This window comes from Carassius gibelio, chromosome B20, assembly GCF_023724105.1.
Source record: "Carassius gibelio isolate Cgi1373 ecotype wild population from Czech Republic chromosome B20, carGib1.2-hapl.c, whole genome shotgun sequence".
NCBI classification, from domain to species: domain Eukaryota; kingdom Metazoa; phylum Chordata; class Actinopteri; order Cypriniformes; family Cyprinidae; genus Carassius; species Carassius gibelio.
In genome coordinates, this window is record NC_068415.1 from 26,757,809 (window position 1) to 26,775,922 (window position 18,114).

The 18,114-nt window shown below is 37.6% G+C and overlaps 2 protein-coding genes across 4 annotated transcripts in view; one reads left to right on the forward strand and one right to left on the reverse strand.

Moving 5' to 3' along the window:
- The window catches only part of LOC127984100 (sorting nexin-14), a 30,960-nt gene extending 30,454 nt beyond the window's left edge, over positions 1-506 (forward strand). For all 3 annotated transcript variants that reach the window (XM_052586580.1, XM_052586578.1, XM_052586579.1), the window contains one exon: positions 22-506. In XM_052586580.1, the coding sequence (XP_052442540.1) occupies positions 22-63 (42 nt within the window). In that variant the 3' untranslated portion in view covers positions 64-506. The remainder of the gene's footprint in view (positions 1-21) is intronic.
- On the reverse strand, positions 85-17,096 carry LOC127984102 (snake venom 5'-nucleotidase-like). The gene is made up of 9 exons (XM_052586581.1): positions 16,758-17,096; positions 14,157-14,379; positions 8,130-8,318; positions 5,972-6,169; positions 4,912-5,066; positions 2,458-2,566; positions 2,161-2,310; positions 1,764-1,964; positions 85-1,681 (listed from the first exon to the last, which is right to left on the reverse strand). The coding sequence occupies exons 1-9, from the start codon at positions 17,079-17,081 to the stop codon at positions 1,521-1,523; spliced, it is 1,710 nt and encodes a 569-aa protein (XP_052442541.1). The 5' UTR covers positions 17,082-17,096; the 3' UTR covers positions 85-1,520.
- Positions 17,097-18,114: the final 1,018 nt, after the last annotated feature.

An 18,114-nucleotide genomic window follows, 5' to 3' on the forward strand; every position in this document is an offset into this window, starting at 1 on the left:
CTGCTGTTTTGTCTTTTGTAGAATCAGAAGGCAGGTCTCTACGTCTCCAGTAAACGGATGTAAAACATTTTCGGACCTAACATCAACATTATAAAGCGTTTATTGCACTACTGAAATACAATTATTTATTGACTTAAATGGGGTTTGTATGCCATGGTTATTCATCGAATCATTGGAAGCCTGCCTTATTTTTACAGTCTAATAGTGACAGCATTAAAACGAAAGGTTTGGATCAAGTAGATCATGTGATTCAACATGCATAATGTCATTATCAGCATGAAAACATTCTTCAGATCAGATGTAAATAAACCATTTTAAACTCTGTGAAGATACTCAAAAAGACAAGATACAGACCATTAAAAAAAAAATCTATGACAGAACTGAGACGTTTCACATAGTGTCACAGCAATGTGCAAAATAAAAGTACTGAATTTATTTTTTCTTTTTTTTTTTTGTAAATGTTCTGGCTTTGTGCTCGGTAAATAAAATCTTAATATATCCAGCAACTTTGTCCCTGGTTATGTGTTTTACAATACATCTTCTTTTTTTAATATATAACATATTTAAAATAAATGCTTTATAAAAATATTAATAACTACCTTAGAAAAAAAAAGAGGATGGAGATTTCTTGCCAGACAAACCTCTATCGATAATCATCATCAAGAAACTAATCACAGATAAAAAAAGTTACCCTTTTTTATAAGAGTCTCATGAAAAGATGTACAGTTCATAATTAAGAAAATATGAAAATATATTTTGAATAAAGAAAATGTCTCTGAGGACCAAATTATTACTGTAAAATAAAACAATTAAATTCAAAATTAACTAAATGACGCATAATGTAAATTCTACTTTTTTATTTTCACATTGCAGTCATGAGAATTTGAGCTTAGGGTTAGCTGAATTATCATGAAATATTACCAAAATATCTTAATGGGCCAAAAGATAAGCTTTTATAGCAAAAATGTTGTAGTGCAATATGATCTGGACATCTCTTTGTGAGATTCAGCATAGTTTAGCCCCTATGAATTCTATGAATTTTAAAGAGGTACTAGATAGTGCCTGTAACCCTATAGAACCCTATAGAATAAGTGCCTGTAACCCTATAGAACCCTATAGAATAAGTGCCTGTAACCCTATAGAACCCTATAGAATAAGTGCCTGTAACCCTATAGAACCCTAGTGCCTGTAACCCTATAGAACCCTATAGAATAAGTGCCTGTAACCCTATAGAACCCTATAGAATAAGTGCCTGTAACCCTATAGAACCCTAGTGCCTGTAACCCTATAGAACCCTATAGAATAAGTGCCTGTAACCCTATAGAACCCTATAGAATAAGAACGTGTAAAAAGATGACTGACTTTCTTTTGATCCTTTCTACATCACAGTTTTGCCAGTTAATCTGTTCGCTTCTATGACAATAACTAATCTTTGGATTAAAGGTTTTTTTCTCTCTGACTGTACAGTTACACACAAATGGATACATGTTTTTTGTTTTTCACAAATACTTAATAAATGACTAAACAAACATGACCCAGAGTACCCACACCAGCAGAATAGTGGACATACATCCTCGATGTCCAATAGAAGAGCTTGCAAACTGAATACGTCCTTCCACAGCTGGATGAACTCTCTTTCTCTCCGAGATGTAGCTGGCAACGACTGCTATATCCAGGTCGCCTATGGAATATGGTACACAGTATATTGTAATGCTAAGTATATGATGAAATGTGCAGTTAAATGTGCATATATAATGACTTACCGCTGTCATGTTTGAGTTTCTGTTCTTTGATCATAGAGTATCCATCTCCTCCGTCCACTAGGTAAGAGGGCAGCACCACTTTATACACCTTCTTTGGGTTGAGTGGTTCATAGCGGGGTACTCGACACTCAGTGCAGAGCACATTCAAGCGTTTGACACGGTTTCCAGGTGATTTTGATAAATCATACACTACCTGAAACCCTGCAGAGGAATTATAAGCATCAAATTAATATTAGTTCATCTGAATTAACACTCAAGTCATACTAATTTTATGATGCTTAACTTTGCAACATTTGTCCACGCTATTCCAGTACTCAAATTGAGGGGGAACTCTAGTTCAAATAATGGAGTACACTTACACAAACCACTTACAAGAAATTCCCCAAAGTAAACGTACCTGACACTTGTAGGAATTCACCAGTGCTTCCACCGTATCTGCGAATGGAGTGCTCAAAGACCTCTCGCAGAGTAGATCCATTCATTTGGACCAGGTCAAATGTACCTCCAAATGGCAACACGGCGATCAGATCCTCCATTGTGATGGAGCCTTCAGTCGAAACATGCATTAGGTGTGTTTCAGTGTTATATTTACTGCTCAGGAAATCCTTAATCATCAATTAAAGTCCATTAAACTTAAGGGATATCAATCTGTCCAGTAAGGAAGCTTAAGTGAATGTGAATCAGTGTCTCATACCATTTCGGTTTCGCTCATCAATAGGTGATCGAATGGCTCCACCGTTCAGAATACAAGAGCTGACATGGTTCCACTGGATTTCATCAGCATATTTAATATTATTATGGACCTAAAATACAAGCAGAAAAGGAAATGAAAATGGGTCTTATGAGCACGATTTTGAGCAAATCTACCAAATTGAAATGTTTGTTGCTTGGATCATGTTATTGCTCTCTGAGACTGCAATTCGTTTATTTTGGGTTTGATGTTTTGCGTTTTGGTTTTGTCTGAGTGATAAATCAAGTCACCTTTATTTAGATAGCGCTTTAAACAAAAAAGATTTGTGTCAAAGCAACTGAACAACATTAATTAGGATAAGTGCTTAATTGAACTTTTTCAGGTACAAAGTTTGTTTCTGAATGTGTTTGTTTGCACTTGGTATCAGTACCTTTCTCCAGTGATCCAATGAAGAATACGCTGAAGAACATCTCTTTTCTTGTGACCGACGAATTGGGAATCTCGCTAGAGAGACCAATCTACTTCAATGTAAACTAAACAAACCAATGCACATTGGCATGCAATGATTGCATCCAGCTGTCGCTGATAGCAGCGCAAGTATACTTAGGGTGTACTCACACTAGGCACGGTTGCCATGAACCGGGCCCGAGTACGATTGTCCCCACTCCCCACTCCCCGTCTGGCCTGCACTCACATATAGGGTTTCAGCATTCGTGCCGGAGCACGCTTACGTCATTATGGTGCGACGGTTTCGGGATAAACAGGAAGAGCGGCGCTCTCTGAACACAATGGAGTGCATCGCTCTGTTTTCTTTGTGGATAATTTTGTGTCGTTTGGTCCACAGCCCTCTCACAGCCTGTTGTTAAACAGATGTGTCGCCTTAGTGGCGCGAAAATTTTCACATAATCGTGCTGCTCGTATGAGGATGTTTGCAAGGTACCAGCTGAAGTGCAGCAAGGACTTTGCAGTTTTTAGTTTTTATGCGTTTTGCACCTCTGCCGTAGACCAAAGCGACCCTTTCCCTGCCATGTTGGTTTTGGAGCGTCGCAAAACCGTTACGCAACGCGTCCTTTTCCGTGCTCCAGCATGGTTAGCGCTCACACTGCATGCGAACCGCGCCCGAGTCCAACTGAACCGTGCCCTGGCCCACCTCTTCCAAGCGGGCCAGGGCCGGCTAATCGAGCCTTGCCCGGGCACGATTCGGAGCACTCACACTAGTCAAACGAACCGCGCTTTGGTGGTCAAACGCACTCGGGCACGGTTCAAACTGGCTAGTGCGAGTACACCCTTAGTGCCACAGGGTGCCCCATCCCTGAGTCAGTAGATCCTTCCTTAGAGGAATCTGAAGGGCAGGGAAGGGCTGTCATGAGAAGCATCAGTTCCGGGAACCAGGTCCAAGTGGACATGTAGGATGCCATAAGCAGGACCTCTTCCTCGTCCTTCCTGATTTTGCACAGTGTCTGGTTGAGAAGGCTCACTGGGGCAAATGCATATTTGCGAAGGCTCCGAGGCCAGCTGTGTGCCAGTTCATCCTTGCTGAGTGTTCTCTCAGTCAGGAAGTAGAACAGCTGGCACTGAGAGATTTCTGCTTGCCCATTGTGCGTGGCACCCCAGCCAGTTCCCTGTGTACCACAGCATGCCTCGAGACCTGTTCTAGGAGCACTCGATCCTCAAACCACCTGAGCTACTGCCTAAATTAGTCCTCCTCTGACTTCTGCCAGGAAGAGGATTGCAGCAGAGGCACCGGAACGCTATCCCTTTTGAGGTATTTCTTCCTGCAATGAGAACATGACTCATCCACAAATGCCACCTCGGCGTCACCAGGCAAGCGAGTGTGTACTCTGTGCACTGTGTATTATACCTGCGCTGTGATCAGCGGCAGCTGGATGCAATCATAGCATGCCAATGTGAATTGGCTCATTTAGTTTACACTCAAAGTAGATTAGTCTCTCTAGCAAGATTCCCAATATGTCGGTCGACGAGACGTGACCAACTGAAAGGGAATTATGAAGTTTTGGCATGTTTGTCGTAATTAATTTATGATGTAATGGTAATGTAATTTTATTTTAAAGCTGCATGTAACCAGCAATTTGTTGATTAATGAGATCATTGGATTATCCTACAAATGTGATATATTTACATTCCTCCACATGTGTTAATTGCAAAGCATTCTGGATGCAAATTGCACCTAGATTTCTCTCGGATCACACTACACTAATGATAATACCAGGTGTAAACAGGGCCTAACATTAACATCTGCATTGTCACTGAATGCATTTTGTAGGTTTAAAGTTGAACGATTTTGTACACATTCATACATCATGCTCTACAGAGTGAGGTGTTTGTTCAATCTAGAGAAGTCATCATGTCCATGAAAAACAATAAGCAAAATAATTCTATCAAAAAAAAAAATGTAATCGCAAATTTATCTTTAAAATCACATACTTATTCACTCACCATGGCATCACAGATCAAATTTCCCAAATTACATTCACGAAATCGACATTCCTCAAAGGTTCCATTGAGATAAACTAGAGTCTGTCCCACATACTGAGCAGAGTAATTGGCCAGATTCTTCCTCCAAGAGTCCACTTCAGTCTGAATGACTGGATCTAGACAAAATCAGATCACAGGTTGAAACTGGAATATCAATAGTGCAATCCACAATAGAAATGCATCACATGTGATAGATACAGTGTAGTACAGGGGTGTACAATCCTGCTCCAACACACCATCCTAATAGGCTATACTGTTATACTAATCTCCACTGAGTGACCACGGTTTCAGAAGTCCTGGTTTCATTAAGGATTTTTCCTGTTTATTGAACTCTAAAACTTGAATTAAACCAGTCCAGGAATCACAACATTGCATGCTTGAAGCAATTCTGGAAAAGTACAAAAGAGACTTTGCTGGCAGATTTAGTTCCAGGCTGTATTACACTTTTATTTAAGCAGAATTCCTCATTAGAGATTACTAAACTCCAACTTTCCATGTTTGCCAATGTTTTCAGCTTCTGTAAGGCAGAGAGAGCACATGCTAATGGAAGCCAGATTGGAAGATTAAATAAACCACTGGGCAGAAAATGTTTCAATTCAAGACAAAAGCTTGTTTAAGGATAGATAAACCAGCCGTAAATTCACGCAGATGAATAAACAGAGAGTAGCAGAAGTCATGATCACAATTAAAATATGATTTATCATGCAGCCATATCTGAACTGAGCTGAATAGTGACCCTGTTGTATTTTATAATCTGAATTGTCTGAGATGAATTTCCATAAGTGATTCTGTTATTTTCCTGTTTCTTACTGTGAACCAATTCAGTTACATCCTTGGCAAGGATTTATCTGCTTGGGCAACTACATTGTTACAGTTTTCGTTTTCACAATAAGATTTCATTTTCCCTACTGTGAAGATGAGATTTTTCCTTCCGGAAGCCTGTTGTCCAATAAACTCTACATAAACTCTACTGACTCGTTTTAAATTCTCTAATTTGCTTCCATGTCTGCAGTTTTCTGACCTGGTGCTGTTGAGTTATCCAGAAGAATTGGATTGCCTGAAGACTTCACCACATTTCCACTTGAATCAAAAGTCACTTTTAGGAATCCCAGATACTTTCCAAAGGCATAGGCCTGGACCACAGGAACCTGGCGCCCATCGTCTGATTGGACCATGAATGGATATGGGCCTGCAGGAACTTCTGTGGATGGTGGAGTTCCTACAGAGATGAGCACACAAAATAAATGGAGAGAATAAATACTTAAATTAAGTACAGTAATAAAAGTCTTAAGCACATAAAATGCTTCCCCAAAACATTTGTCTTTTTGTAGTTATTAATGTCATTTGTTTATTCCTTTTACGAATACTGCTATAATCCAGAGAGGTTTTTGGGTGGACAAGGAGTCCAGCAACAAATAGTTACAGACTCACACATAGTTCAGAGCTCACCATCATCGAGTCTGTCTGGTGTTACTTCAAGTGACAGAAATAAACTAGATGCAACTTCTCCAAGGTGCTTGGAACAACCAAACTGCAAACTACAGTGAGGATGTTTTCAAAAATAATTTCAAAGATTAAAGTGCACCAAAGATAATTTATATAAACCATTTATTGTAGTTTTATTAATTACGAGGAATCTATTTTTATTTAATTTTTTTGCATATTACAGTGAAATTACACATTTAAGTGTTGAGTAATGTTAAAAACGACAATGTACCTTCTAAAGGCTTAGGGTTTGGTTTAGGGATAGTTGCCAGTAATTATGCATAATTCACTGTTATAACTATAGTAAGAATGGGGAATAATTAAAGTGTTACTGACTTTTGGGAAAACTTTTAAGTGCAACCATATTTTCAAGGAATATGGTTTAAAGATTGAATTGTGGATTTGTTAAATGTCATACAATGACCACATAAAAAAGGAGTATTCTTACAAGATAACAACAAAAGTGTAGATATGGCTTGGGTCTTTCCTTTAATTTAAGTCAGTGCATTTTCCCCATCTTATCAGCCAAGTAAATCTGGCCACTTAATAACACAAAATAAGAATACACCACTTCCTAAGAAGTCACATAACTTATGGCATCATAAGAAGCAAACACCCATGTGTAATTCTTGGGGTTAGTACTTGGCTTGGTGTGAATACTCAAAGGCTGCAGGAGAGGTGAGTAACATGCTAATGAGCAGTATTTGGCAGCCTGACCAGAGTTTCTGAAGCAAAAGAAACTCTCATGTCAGTGCTGTACTGGTTAGCTGTTTGGATTAAAATAAAGCTTACTACAGTTTCACCTTAAGTTCATCACACCCTTAATGGAACAAAACTCAAGTCTTTTATTAAAACACAGATTAATCACATTTAATGAGAGTGGTATTAGAGGTGTAGGGCGTTACTTTCTTTGTGATGGGATCAGCACAGTTCTTTGGAAAGTTCACCTGTGCATACACCATTTAGCACTTTAATGTATTTTTGTGGAGCTCTTCCATGCAAGAGACCACAGTCCTCATTAAGAGAGTTTTGAAAAGTGTTGGGAATGGATAGTCCATTGCACATCTTTAACGAAATAAAATTATTCACAAATTAACCTCTTATTTGTGGTCCTAGTGAAAGAGTCTACCTCTATTCTGCACCTTATTTTAAATTCCATTGAGTGAACCCCTTTGAAGTGTACCCCTTTTTTAACCTGTATTTTCTTATTTTATGCAGCTTCACAGTTAACTGGACAACAACAATGTATCAGCAAAGTGTAGCTGCAAATTCACATCAATTAATTCTGAACTCTAAAATCTGGCATTTAGAGGGGAGTGAATTCTGACTGAACTCTTGAACGTAACAGGCCAATCACAGGTGTGTAAGAAATCAACAGATATGACTGTGGCCACTGCATGCTCAATGCTACAAAAACACATTGTAAATAGAAGGTCTGAATGCTTTCCAGAGCACAAACACAAATACATACTGTAGCCTTTACTAAATTTGTTTCGCCAATATCCTATTATTACAGCTTTAATTAAAGGTGTTCTGAAAATGAACGTGTGGTGCCTCTGTGCTACACGGAAGGGGAGACAAAAGCATGTAAATGATGGGAAAATCATTTTTTAGGAATAGAAACTAATAAATTGAAATAAATCAAAAAGTGACACTAATAATAATACATATAAACCCAATTAAATGATACATACCTGTGTAAAGGAATGTATTGGTGTGCCCTCCAATCACAACATCCACTCCTCTAACTTTCTTTGCTATATATTGGTCCACTTTGAACCCAGAATGTCCAAGGGCGATGATCTTATTTACACCCAAAGCAATTAGTTTGTCCACTTGAGGCTGTAAGGCAGTAACCTCATCCTCGAACTGGAGATGGGGACCTGTAATATTACATAAATATGAAAAAAAAACAATGTTAGTGATGGCTGTAACCAGATCAGGATTTAGACCGTATCATAGTACTGAGACTGCTCTCCTTAGAGTAACAAATGATCTGCTCTTATCATCTGATCGTGGGTGTATCTCTCTATTAGTTTTATTGGATCTTAGTGCTGCGTTTGACACAATTGACCACAACATTCTTTTGCATAGACTTGAACACTTTGTTGGCATCAGTGGAAGTGCATTAGCATGGATTAAATCGTACTTATATGACCGCCATCAGTTCGTAGCAGTGAATGAAGATGTATCATATCGATCACAAGTGCAGTATAGAGTACCTCAAGGCTCAGTACTAGGGCCACTACTCTTCACGCTTTATATGTTAGCCTTGGGAGATATCATCAGGAAACATGGTGTTAGCTTTCACTGTTATGCTGATGATACGCAGCTCTATATTTCCTCGCAGCCTGGTGAAACACACCAATTTGAAAAACTAATGGAATGCATAGTCGATATAAAAACTGGATGATGAGTAATTTCTTACTGCTAAATTCTGAAAAAACAGAGGTGTTAATCATAGGGCCTAAAAACTCTGCTTATAATAAACTAGAACACTGTCTAAGACTTGATGGCTGCTCTGTCAATTCTTCGTCATCAGTTAGGAACCTAGGTGTGCTACTTGATCGCAATCTTTCCTCAGAAAGCCACGTTTCTAGCATTTGTAAAACTGCATTTTTCCATCTCAAAAATATATCTAAATTACGGCCTATGCTCTCAATGTCAAATGCAGAAATGTTAATCCATGCATTTATGACTTCAAGGTTAGACTATTGTAATGCTTTATTGGGTGGTTGTTCTGCACGCTTGGTAAACAAACTACAGCTAGTCCAAAATGCAGCAGCAAGAGTTCTTACTAGAACCAGGAAGTATGACCATATTAGCCCGGTCCTGTCCACACTGCACTGGCTCCCTATCAAACATCGTATAGATTTTAAAATATTGCTTATTACTTATAAAACCCTGAATGGTTTAGCACCTCTGTATTTGAATGAGTTCCTTTCACATTATACTCCTCTACGTCCGCTACGTTCTCAAAACTCAGGCAATTTGATAATACCTAGAATATCAAAATCAACTGCGGGCGGCAGATCCTTTTCCTATTTGGCGCCTAAACTCTGGAATAACCTACCTAACATTGTTCGGGAGGCAGACACACTCTTGCAGTTTAAATCTAGATTAAAGACCCATCTCTTTAACCTGGCATACACATAACATACTAATATGCTTTTAATATCCAAATCCTTTAAAGGATTTTTAGGCTGCATTAATTAGGTAAACCGGAACCGGAAACACTTCACATAACACCCTATGTACTTTCTACATCATTAGAAGAATGGCATCTACGCTAATATTTGTCTGTTTCTCTCTTATTCCGAGGTCACCGTGGCCACGAGATCCAGTCTGTGTCCAGATCAGAGGGTCACTGCAGTCACCCGGATCCAGTACATATCCAGACCAGATGGTGGATCAGCACCTAGAAAGGACCTCTACTGCCCTGAAAGACAGCGGAGACCAGGACAACTAGAGCCCCAGATACAGATCCCCTGTAAAGACCTGGTCTCAGAGGACCACCAGGACAAGACAACAGGAAACAGATGATTCTTCTGCACAATCTGACTTTGCTGCAGCCTGGAATTGAACTACTGGTTTTCGTCTGGTCAGAGGAGAACTGACCCCCCAACTGAGCCTGGTTTCTCCCAAGGTTTTCTCCATTCTGTCACCGATGGAGTTTCGGTTCCTTGCCGCTGTCGCCTCTGGCTTGGTTAGTTGGGGTCACTTCATCTACAGCGATATCATTGATTTGATTGCAAATAAAAACAGACACTATTTCAACTGAACAGAGATGACATCACTGAATTCAATGATGAACTGCCTTTAACTATCATTTTGCATTATTGAGACACTGTTTTCCAAATGAATGTTGTTCAGTGCTTTGACGCAATGTATATTGTTTAAAGCACTATATAAATAAAGGTGATTGATTGATTGATCTGTATTCTGGTGACCTTGATCTGTTTAAATGTCATCTGAATCTGATCTAGACTGGTTCTAGGATCTATTTAATCTCAAATGATATGGACTGGATTAGTGGAAGTTTAATGTTAGTTGCACTAAAGCACTAAACGTGGGGCCTCGTTTATAAAGCATGCATATGTATCATTTACATTTTGTGGCATTCATAACTGAACAAAAATAAATGAATATATATGTATATTAAAACAAATAATTATAGCAGTGATCATTGCAAAACAACATTTATATTAAATGCCACAGGCGCCAATCCTGTGGGTGCTTGTGAAAAACACAATTTGAACCAACAAGAAAAGGAATGCAGCTTTTACGACACAACTTTATTCTTGTATTTATAATTCATTTGAGGCAGTTTTTGGCATTATTTTAATTTAAGTGTCAAGAGTGCATTATTGTAACACGAGAGGGTACCATCATGAATCTCTTGGCTTGTAGCAGGCTTGCTTTCCATCACGGCTCTGCGTTCCCTCAGGTATTACGTGTGACTCAAACTTTGTTCTGTGTACGCATGGATAAGTGCTTTTTGTAAACAGGTAGGCCTATTTATTAAATCATTTTATTTAGTGAAGCACAACCCTCAGAGAAAGAATGTGTGTATTACAGTATTTGGTAGGTAATTGCATGTGTCACTTCGCAAGATGAATTTTGTGTAGAGAATTCATCAAATGCACCACCGAACAGAGTAGAAAAGAATAACACCCAGCAGCCATGATTTAGTCATGATACAGCATGAACTCAAGTACCCTTATTTCTTTTATAAAAGGACGTACATCTCTCAGCATGAGATTTTTAGTTTTAAAACAGATGATTGCCAGTGTCCTGACATTTTATCCTACCCATCAGATTTTCCCACCAGGGTTTAATGCGCATGCACACATCAATATTGCATTATTTTTCTCATGCTGAACAACATTTAATGTATCTGCATTACTGTAAGGGTAGGTTTAGGGTTGGGGTAGATGTAGACTTTAATAAAACACAATCTTATAGGTAGAAAAAAATGATTTACTGTTGGTTTCCTGTAGCTGTATCCCTACAACCGTGACTATATCACATGATTACTGTATTTGCATTACTGTAAGGGTAGGTTTAGGGTTGTGGTATGTGTGGATGTTAATAAATGCAATACTTCATTAAATAAATAATAAAAAAATAAAAAAAACAGTTAATTCTGCAGAAATACAAAATACATGGAACAGTTTTAATGCTAGATTGTTTATGTTGCTAAGGTTGGTTGTTAAGTGATACTCAGAATGTTGGGTGAAGTGGTCTTAGCTGTGCTGTATTGTCAATAAAACACAGCTGCTGACCAATCAGAATAGAGGAATGGAACTAACAATGAAAAAAAAAAAAAAAGCTAATTTTTTGCACACACTGGCAGAAACTTAAATCCTATGTCCATAAACTACACTTACTTACTAAAAACTGAAACTTGGACTCGCAGTCCTTTCATTCTGCATGAATCGTTTCCATGAGTGAACCGTTATGCAGTCTAACATTTGGTTGCTTAACTATTATGGAACTTATTATGTAAAGAATGCTTTGTACTTCTCTCATGTCTAAATATCAGCATCCTTCACATATCCAAAAAAGTGTTTGTAAAAACACCACAGCAGCCTCACACTGACCAGCAAAACCTACATATTGTACAACAGAAAGGTTCAAATGAGTCACCAAATACATTTAGTTTGCTGATGATGAGGCTGTGATGTTAAGTTGCAATGCTAGAAGTGATATGTTGTGTGTGCGTGGGAGGATTCCTTATATCAGCGGAAAGATGTGATATCCGTCAGATAAGAGAAATACATCATTCATTTTTCTATTTTCTATTTTTATTTGTGTACCTTCAAAATGACAGTGAAATGTTGTGCTTCTGTAAAATAAAGAAAACAAAAAATGCGCTTGTCGTCTATGTGAACCACTTCCTAAAATGAAGAAAAACTCTACGATACTGTCTACTTGTCAAACAGGTAAGAGAGATATTTAGCTATATAAACCTCAAGGTGCCTGCTTTTAAGTGTTTATGCTTTGCTTATTTGACATTAATGCATTATATAAGTCACTTTATAAATATATATCGTACCATGTTTCAGAAGATAAAAAATGCAAGTTGCAATCCGGAAAATACGGTATAGCAAATTATTTTGCGGACCCCCTGGCTTTGCATCACAGACAACAGTAAAATAGATTCGCAGCTGAAAAGCAACATGACATTTCTCAGTAGCGAGGCTCTTGAAGCAGTTCAACTTAAAGATTTGCTATTAGTAGTGATGCTGAACACTTCTGGGAGACGCACAGACGTATGTATTCACCATCGCTTAATCTTTCTCTCTTTCTAATAACTGCATTAGTCTGCATATCAATGGTCCAAGCCTCTGTTATTAGCTCTAAAATAAAGTTTTGGAATTGTCAATGGAAGGTTTATCTTGAAATAAACAATCTGAACAATATCTTGTGTGGTTGTGTCACCTGGTTGTTAAAATTATTTGAGAAATAAAGCATTCCCGAAGTGGTAATGTGGCCACGACGCTGGAGCCTATTAATGGAATGATCCTTCTCCATTATCAAACAAATTAAGACACTTTTATTTTTACTGACTGAATGCAAGCGCTTATGGTGATAGAAAACACTGTAACAGTTTCCACTGATTGTGAAATATTTTTGTTTGCTGAAGTGGTAAGATTATATAGGCCTATTAATAAGCAAGGGGGCTCAAAAATAGTTTTGCCTATGTCACGATAAAAGGTAAATCCGGCCCAGGGCACAACACGGGGCTCATGGTAGAGTTCAACTTTCCTTGTTTTCCTTGTACTTCCTGCAGAATTTATGTCCGTCCTTGATGTTTTTCTTGGAGAGAAGTGGGTTCTTTGCTGCCGTTCATAGTCTTGGCTTCACTGTGCGTGCAGATGTTTTCACACCCACCTGATTTCATTCCTGAGAAAGTTTTCCGTTGCTGGAGACACGATTCTGTAGATGTCTCCTCAGGAGGAGACGGTCCTGGCACTTGCTGGACACTCTGGGACGTCCCGAAGACTTCTTCACTGCAGTCAAACCTCTCTTCTTGAAGTTCTTGATGATACGGTAAAGGTGCAATATTGTTCATAGCAATTTCCTTGCTATGAGGCCATTTTGATCCAAAGCAATGATGGCTGCATGTGTTTCTTTGGAGGTAACCGTTGCTAACATGAACACATTGGCACTTCTTGCCCCCTTTTATAACAATCAGTCTGCTCTTTTAGTATGATCACCTGACTAGAACTCATTCACACTTCAACATGTGCTGCAGATATGATTAGTCAATTAATGTTCGCTGGTCAGTTTGTGTCAGGATAAAAAAAAAAGAATAAAAAGAAAAACACTGAAATTAGTTTTTTTTTTTGTTTGTGGAAAGTTCATTTTTTGGCCAATGAAGCTTTTTGGAATGATTTGAAATGCATCTGATCACTCTAAACAATAATCTAGAAACAATCTGAATGAACACCACATCTTAGGCAGCAAACATTGCAAAACACAAAATGTGTCACTGCCAACATTTTTGGCCATGACTCCAGTTTAACACAAAGAGAGAACTATTAGTAAGCCATTTAAAATTACACATTTCATCTAATAGCAAACAGTCTACATGCTTTTTTTTAAACATGCATTTTTCCTTTTTAAAGCATGATAATATAAAAAGTTCTTAAGAGTGTGATTTGCAACATTATGTGTAAACCTGCCTGGCTATTAATAAACTAAAAGTATCTTACCTGGTAGAGACAAAGCAGGGGTCTCAACTGATGTGTAACCAACAACACCCACTTTCTCTGAGTTAACAGTGAAGATCTTATATGGAAAATAGAATCCGCTGATCCGAGAAGCAATCGTTTGATCGGCTTTAATGTTTGCACTAAGAACAGTGCAGTTCACTTTTTGAAGGAAAGGGGCTAGGAGGCCATCCACTCCATTGTCAAACTCATGATTTCCTAAAGCCTAAAGAAACACACAAACAATGTTTTATACAGTAAGAAATTACAAATATTATGTCATGAATACAAAATCAGTTTCAAGGCATAGGTTTGTATTAGCATTTTTGTACAATTTGCATGCATGCACCAGTAATTGGTTATAATTACATTTGAGGCGTTAAGGCGTTTTGATAAAGGCATGTTAGAGCAGTGCTGAATATGTTCTGAAGGGAAACACATGCACATTAAATAGTTTTCCGTAAGGTGCTGAGTCCAATGTCACCAACCATAAGAACAAAATTAATTGCACAATTTATGCTTCAAGCACAGAATTTATTAAACAAGCATGAAGACTAATGTGGTCAGAAGCTTTAAGCATTAGCCTTCATGATTATTAATAAATGACTGTGTGGAGCATAAAGTAAGCCCTATGCTGATCCCCTACTACTCATATCTACTGTAGAACAACTGGTAAACAAATAAAATAACTATGTTTTACAAAAGAGCTCAGAAATAATATGAATTCCTGAAATGTAAAATTCAATTTGATGAATTCAGAATGTATTCTTTAAAGACTGTAATATACTGCTTTTATCAGTTTCACTGTGAATTCTGTATTATTTTAATTCTGTAAAATTAGTCAAATAATGCTTACAGAACTATTTTAAATGTATACATTTTACGGTAAATTATTTCTAGTGTGACAATTAAATAGGAAAATACATGTATTTAAATATAAACAACATAACATATATAGTTTAATAATTATATTCAATCAACAATTTAAATCCAAATGTAAATCTTTTGTAGCACTTTAAATGGAGAATAGAAGAATTCACCCAACCATGTCTAATTTTCTTTGACAGTGGCTGATTTGGGAACCACTTCTTGTGTTTATGTTCCACAGGTTTGAGTCCCAGCACCCCTGATCAGGTGCTCTGTCCAGTCTAATGAAGACTCCAGTGGCTCATAGAGCCCTGTCCAGTACACTCTGTCCACTTCTGCTCTACATTACGTACATGATAAAGTGAGGAATACATCCCTTTGGCATCTATAATGATGGAAAACCTGTCAACACTCTTGAAACCTGGTTAGATCAAAGACATCCCATGAGTCACTGTGATGATGAGCAACTTTCAGGAAGGATTTGTCACAAGCTTTTGCTTTTTGCACACTCTTTCTAGCAACTAAAATAGCTAGATGTTGTAAAGAGTTTAATTTTAGGTCTGTAAACCTAAACGGATCTGTTCACTGTGTGCAAAACACTAATTAAACGCAGATGCTGTTTTTGGCTTCTGGACCTGCAGCTCTCAGTGACTTTTCCAAAATAACACTTAAACACACCAAATAAAAAAAAAAAAGAAAAGAATAGAAATAAGAGAAATATTTTCTTCCCCACTTCTGAGAAGTAGCTACATTGGCGGCTCATTAGCATTAAGATCCGTAAGATCCCAGGTCTCCACAGCAGCTTTATCAAGAACAGACTTGCTCTGCGATGAGTGATGCAGCCAAAGAGAAGAGAGTGATGAGTCTGTAAACGTGTATGTGTAGGAATACTTAAAACACTTTCTAATAAAACATAAATTCGTCACCCGCTTTTTTTTTTTTTTTTTTTTTTTTTTGGCCAGGTCAAGTCAAGTGCGTTCATTTCCATGGGCCAATGTGAATAAATCTAGATTTCAATTCAAAACACGATAATGTCGGACCTGACGTTTTATTCTTATTCAAAACTAGACGTGATGAGTGTGATACAAACAGTTTTTGAACAGATCCAATGGAAAGATCCAAAGATCAGCATTTTTCTGAAATAAAAAAAGCTTTTATAAAATTATACATGTACCTTCAAAAGCTTGGAGTCGGTACTATAAATAAATAAATAAATAAATAAATAAATAAATAAATAAATAAATAAAAATAAATAAATAAACAAATTTCAGATAAATGCTGTCCTTTTGAACTTTCTATTAATCACAGAAACCTGAAGAAAAAAAATCAGAAAAAAAGTATTTTCAATTTGGATCAAATTAATACAGGCTTGATGAGCAGAAAATAATTATTTTAAAAACATAAAAAACCCGTACTGTTCAAAAACTTTTGATTGGTGGCAATAGGGTATCGAAGTGTTGGTGGGCCGCCTGGACCAAAAAATGCCAGGGCCATTTTTTCCTCCAAGTCCAGCATTGTGCAAGATTAAAAAAATAAAATAAATAAATAAATAAAATAAAAATTACGTTATAAATATTTCAGCTTTTTTTAAAAAGCTTCAAGCGTTCTGTTCCATTCCCAAACTTTTGATCGGCCCCTATAATAAATCCAAGCTGTTCGATGCAAATCAGTTCTTTGAATAGCTCACATTTATCTCAGTCTACCGTGAACCCGATGATTAATGGACATAATTCTTACCATCGCATCATATCCGAGTCTATTCATGAAATGTGCCGCTTCTGCGCCTTTGTAGAAGTTAAACCAGACGGTCCCCTGAAACTGATCTCCCGCGTCCAGCAGCAGCACATTCTTCTCCGAGCTGCGAACTTCTTTGATTTTCGTAAACCTCCGCGCGACTCCAGCGAAACAAGGCGGTTTGGTGCATTTCCCCGAGTCCTTGTTGGTCTCCTCCACTCGTGCGTGAACATCATTAGTGTGGAGTAAAGTCAGCTCAAACTCTGTCCTGCACATATGACAGTGGATCCAGATGAAGAATAATGCATTGAGCCACTGCATCCTCATCTCCTCAGCACTCTCTGAACTGACAGTCCATTCAGAGGAGTTCAGAGGCTTCAGTCTGGAGGCGGGGTTAGTGGGCAGCACCAAAAAATGTGTTTTTATATCTTATACAACAGTATAGGCTATGCAGGGAACCACAGGCTACAAGCACAACTGCAGAAAAATATGTATGTCTATGTGTGTTTCTATTGCCCATTGATTGAGCAACACATTTTGTGTGTAAGCAAATCATAAAAGTGGTTTGTTTGCATTGTTTAAAAAATCTCCTAACTGTATGAGGTGGCACTTTACCACCCAGCTCACAGGCATGGGGCTTTGTACAGTATAGGCTTTGTCTTAGTATTATAATTAGTTATACAAACACTTTAACAGTTTAGTACTCTAAAAACAATCACTTTACAGAAGCAAAAGTTTGAACTACTTTCCATTTATTGTATGATATTAAACATATTTCACTATAAATATGGTAATTATTTTCAATAATGTGGATGCCCAGCTTAATAAAAAACTAACCATGTCATGTCAGCAAATTGAAAAGTCAGCCAGCTATTTCAAATCATGACGTGAAGGTCTCAGAGCAATGTGATTAAAAGGTTCAATCGGTCCACATTATTAAAGAGAAAAAACTTGCTCACTTCAATACACTATATTCTGCATGAGATTGCATACATCAGAAAATTCAAACGTTACAAAAACGGTTTCAGTTAGACCATGTTCATTCATTTCTATCGTCCGTTTGAACTCTGCACTTTTTTTTTGTTCTGGAAATGGTTTGTCAAAAGCATTTCACATGTATAGTACAGGGTGAGCAGGGCACAAATAAATAATAAAATGAAATAAATGTCATCCAGTTTTTTTTTGTTTAAAATTATTTTTTACATATTTCACAATTTTTTAAATCTCCAAACTGTTTTAGTTAATTCTGCTTTGCTTCTTATGCTTTTCTAAAAAAGTGTTGGGTTGTGCTCCGTTCTTGCCGACACACACGAAAGGATCACAAATGCATTTTCTGCATCAAAACACAGCAGAGCAAGAT

Bases quoted from the DNA above. Each gene is read 5' to 3' on its own strand.
- LOC127984102 (XM_052586581.1), bottom strand. From the start codon at position 17,081: ATGAGGATGCAGTGGCTCAATGCATTATTCTTCATCTGGATCCACTGT. The intron at 6,170-8,129 runs GTATGTATCATT...TCATCTCTGTAG, and splicing joins CAATACATTCCTTTACACAG to GAACTCCACCATCCACAGAA. The intron at 1,965-2,160 runs GTACGTTTACTT...ATTCCTCTGCAG, and splicing joins TGAATTCCTACAAGTGTCAG to GGTTTCAGGTAGTGTATGAT.